The sequence below is a fragment of the Engraulis encrasicolus genome, chromosome 21 (genome assembly GCF_034702125.1).
Source record: "Engraulis encrasicolus isolate BLACKSEA-1 chromosome 21, IST_EnEncr_1.0, whole genome shotgun sequence".
In the NCBI taxonomy this organism is placed as follows: domain Eukaryota; kingdom Metazoa; phylum Chordata; class Actinopteri; order Clupeiformes; family Engraulidae; genus Engraulis; species Engraulis encrasicolus.
The window spans coordinates 22,060,466-22,064,254 of NC_085877.1; the positions used below are offsets into that span (position 1 = coordinate 22,060,466).

Below are 3,789 nucleotides of genomic sequence, written 5' to 3' on the forward strand. Positions count from 1 at the left end.
CACCGTCTTGACTGAAATGGGCCAAGTTCACAGGAAAGGAAAAGAGCAATCATGACTATTGGAGAGTCTGAATGGCAGAAATGCTCCATCACCACCACCAGTCATTACGAGACAGAGTGTTGACATCATACGTGATCAGAATATGATTTCATGAATACCCCATATTGGAGTGACTGTGCATCTGTGCACCCACTGTCAAAACAATAGGCTACATGTGTGTTACACAGTAAACTCCCGGTTCCTGAAACATTATTAAAATCACACTGCCACCAACAGAACCAACACTAAAAGCACCAAATACGCAACATGTCTTTCTTCAACTTCAAACTATGGAAGCCGAGCAAAGACGTCCTCAATGTCGAGTAATATATAAAATAATTAAATTGTAATTGTGCGAAATAATGACAGCCGATTGATGCCTTGTCAGAGGACAGTTTAACCATAAAAACATTTTTATGCTCTTAGTCACATAGCCTAGGCTACTGGTCGTAGTCTTACTTGCCGTGGTCGTTCGTTCGTTGCCCATATGCCGGTTGACCTACCGTGGTACTTGCTGCAAAGAGGGGGAGAGGAAAAGGGAGAAAGGGGCGAGGGGCGGAGAGAGAGAGAGGGGGACAGCGTGAAGGGGAGTTGCAGGCACCTTCCTTCAACGACGAGAGGCAGTCAGTGGCAGTGACAGTAACGCGCGCCCCGGACGTCCAAGGCACACCAGGGCTGCCTAGTGATCGGCTTCGGAGATCAGTCATTCACAGCCGGGAGACACTTGGGGTGTAGCGATAACAGGACGTATGGATCCAGAAGTAGGATACTAGGACCGGGTTCCTGGCCACTCTGAAGAAGGCTAAGCGCTCTGGCTGTCCGGCAAGGTCGCGCTGACACCACCAAACCAACACTGTCATTCATCTCGGACTGAATGTTGAATCAAACCAAAACAAACGTGAATCGCCACGGGACTGCTTGACTTGACACCATGGCTTCTCCCATCTGTCCTTTGTCGGAAGGAGGAACCCCATCTCCCACCTCAACCGAAGACCCTTCACGACAGGTGAGTGCCAAATCTATAGATTTGATGCCATGCTGGGGCAACGTGCGAAAACATGTAGCAATCGGCACGAGTTGGCCACCTCGAGCAGGCTATCTTTTTTCTCCCACATGGTACACATTGAAAAGTTGAAAGCATCACTCTAGTAACCTGTTTGTAACAGAACACCTCTTCTGTCTGGTGCGACATCAGAAGATTTCCTGGTAAAGGGAAAGTTTGATGTCTTTTCTCGGACAGTGCCCATGCGTGCGTACAATATTGCGCAATGTGCAACCCCATTCTTAACGGTCCATCAGGCCTTATTACGCACAAATGTAATGGCAAAACATTCGCACGTGACTCACATCAACACGCAGCACACGGTTATGAATTGCGGATGTGTCCACATGGATGTCTAGTGGCGTGACAGCACCACCACTAAAAGACCTGCGCTGTCTTGTCCTCCGTTGATAGCAACGGTCTGGCTTTTTCCCCCCAACATCAGTCCAAGGCTTGTGTAAGACTAATCTGTCCCAATTCTATAAAGAGATTTGAGCTATGTCATTTCTAGAAGGGGGTGGTTTGAGTGGCGCTGCATGGATGTGGGTTTCCCTGGCCAAGCGGCATGTGTCTCCGTGATTGAAGCTGGTTGGGAGTATGGAGTAGCAGAGTGGGATGTCTTGTATTAGAAAACACGCCACTGCTCATGGCTGGTTTAGGTGGATGGACAGAATAGCCTATGCAAGCTGCTGTGCTTGGTGGATGAGTAGGCTATGGATGTATGGACTCATTGGATTGTATGGATGTTACCAGTTGGGCTTCAATATGCTATATGAACGTGTGACTCATGAATAGGCAATATGTTGGATGTTTTCATTTTATTGAAGGTTATCACTTGTGTCCTTTTCATAACAATTTGTTGATATTGTTTTGTCAGGCAGTGTAATTGAACCTCTCCCATCGATGATTGCCTTGGTAGAGCATAATGAATGCTCGTTTAACATATTGGTCCCTGATCATTTCCTAGATAGAGCACAGACCATAATGAATGCTCATTTGACATATTGGTCCCTGATTAATCTGGTCAGTTTCGGTTCCAAGCGCCATCCAAGCGCAAGGAGGTGGCCACACGGTCCCTCTGCTCTGTCCCACCAGAAAGAGCTGCTCTGTGGGAGCACACGCCCCCCTCCCCTGGTACCGCTTGGCTCAGCCGTCTGTCATGGGTATGGATGGCACTCACTGCCATCTCTCTCTCTCTCTCTCTCTCTCTCTCTCTCTCTCTCTCTCTCTCTCTCTCTCTCTCTCTCTCTCTCTCTCTCTCTCTCTCTCTCTCTCTCTCTCTCTCTCTCTCTCTCTCTCTCACTCATTCACTCAGTCTTCCCACAAGAGTGAACACCCACCCACGTATGTACAGTACACACACACACACATACACCACAACACACACACACACACACACACACACACACACACACACACACACACACACACACACACACACACACACACACACACACACAGGCATCTGCCTTGTTATCCATATGCATGGCGGATAGAAGGCAGATATCATGCATTCGTTTTTACATTTATTTATCGCATGATAAATTCAATTCATCACAAGAGTGCTGTTGGGTTATGATGTTGACTATGAATATTTAATTCGGAGATAAGAATATGGAATAGCACTATGGGCAGTAGGAGTTTGTATGGGATTGGGGGAGAGGGAGATGGTAAAAGACATGGACTCTACTTTTGAATGAAAAGACCACAGTGCATGTAGAAAATCAATCTATTACGACATGTCCCATGATATAAATTCGCTGCTACGAAAATGGCAATAACCATCTCGTTATGTATTAGTAGTAAGGGCAACCGGGCAGCTTGAAACAGCACACCAAAGGAGCAGTGCGGCAGGACTGTTAGGGGTCAGTCATGGAGGAGGATTGGGGAGAGCACTGGGTAATTGCTCCCACAACCAAACAGGCAGGTTGGGAATCGAATCGGCTACCAGGCTATAAGCTTGACACCCTAACTACTTATCCATGACTGCCCTGCATTCCACTGCCGGAACGGTGCACATTATTATCAGGTTACATTAATGTATTTTTCAATATTTGGTAAATATGGGAAAATGTATGGTTTTTTTTGGCATATTGTCCAAACGAGAGCTACAATACATAGCTGATGTACTACTTGCTCAATAAGTACCTCTGGTATAAGCAATACATATTGCGTAAAAAGGCAGCTAATATAACATTACACTGAATAGAAATTACACATACAATATATACAAACATACATCTATACACTGTATATAATATGCATATACTATAGTATACATACATGATGCCTTATTGGCCAGCCCTATGAAGAGAGAGGAGGTAGAAAAGACGGTTTGTCACCATCACAGGTCCTGTGGAGGACATCTGCTGTATCATCCGGCCAGGAGAAGGTCAGAGCCCCACAACATGGGGACTAGCTGGGAGAGGAAGAAGAGATGAGGAGGGGAGGAGGAGAGCAGTGGGAGAGTAGTGGGGGAGAGATGGTGAGAAGAGGAGAAAAGAGGAGAAGTGGTGGGAGGAAGAGAGAGAGAGAGGGGGGGGATATTGGTTCTGATTGAGAGTGCTCCCACAACATGGGTACTGGCTGGGAGATGAAGAAGGGATCAGGAGGAGGGGGAGAGGAGAAAGAAGAGAGTAGTGGGAGAGAGGGTGGATTTGGTGGGTGGTAGAGAGAGGGAGGGAGAGAGAGAGAGAGAGAGAGAGAGA

General features: G+C 46.9%; 1 protein-coding gene across 1 annotated transcript in view; it reads left to right on the forward strand.

Annotated features, from left to right (window-relative positions):
• Positions 1–623: 623 nt before the first annotated feature.
• Positions 624–3,789, forward strand: part of LOC134436989 (ankyrin-2-like) — a 302,705-nt gene continuing 299,539 nt past the window's right edge. The window contains exon 1 of the mRNA XM_063186396.1: positions 624–1,045. Coding sequence (XP_063042466.1) covers positions 971–1,045 — 75 coding nt within the window. The 5' untranslated portion in view covers positions 624–970. The remainder of the gene's footprint in view (positions 1,046–3,789) is intronic.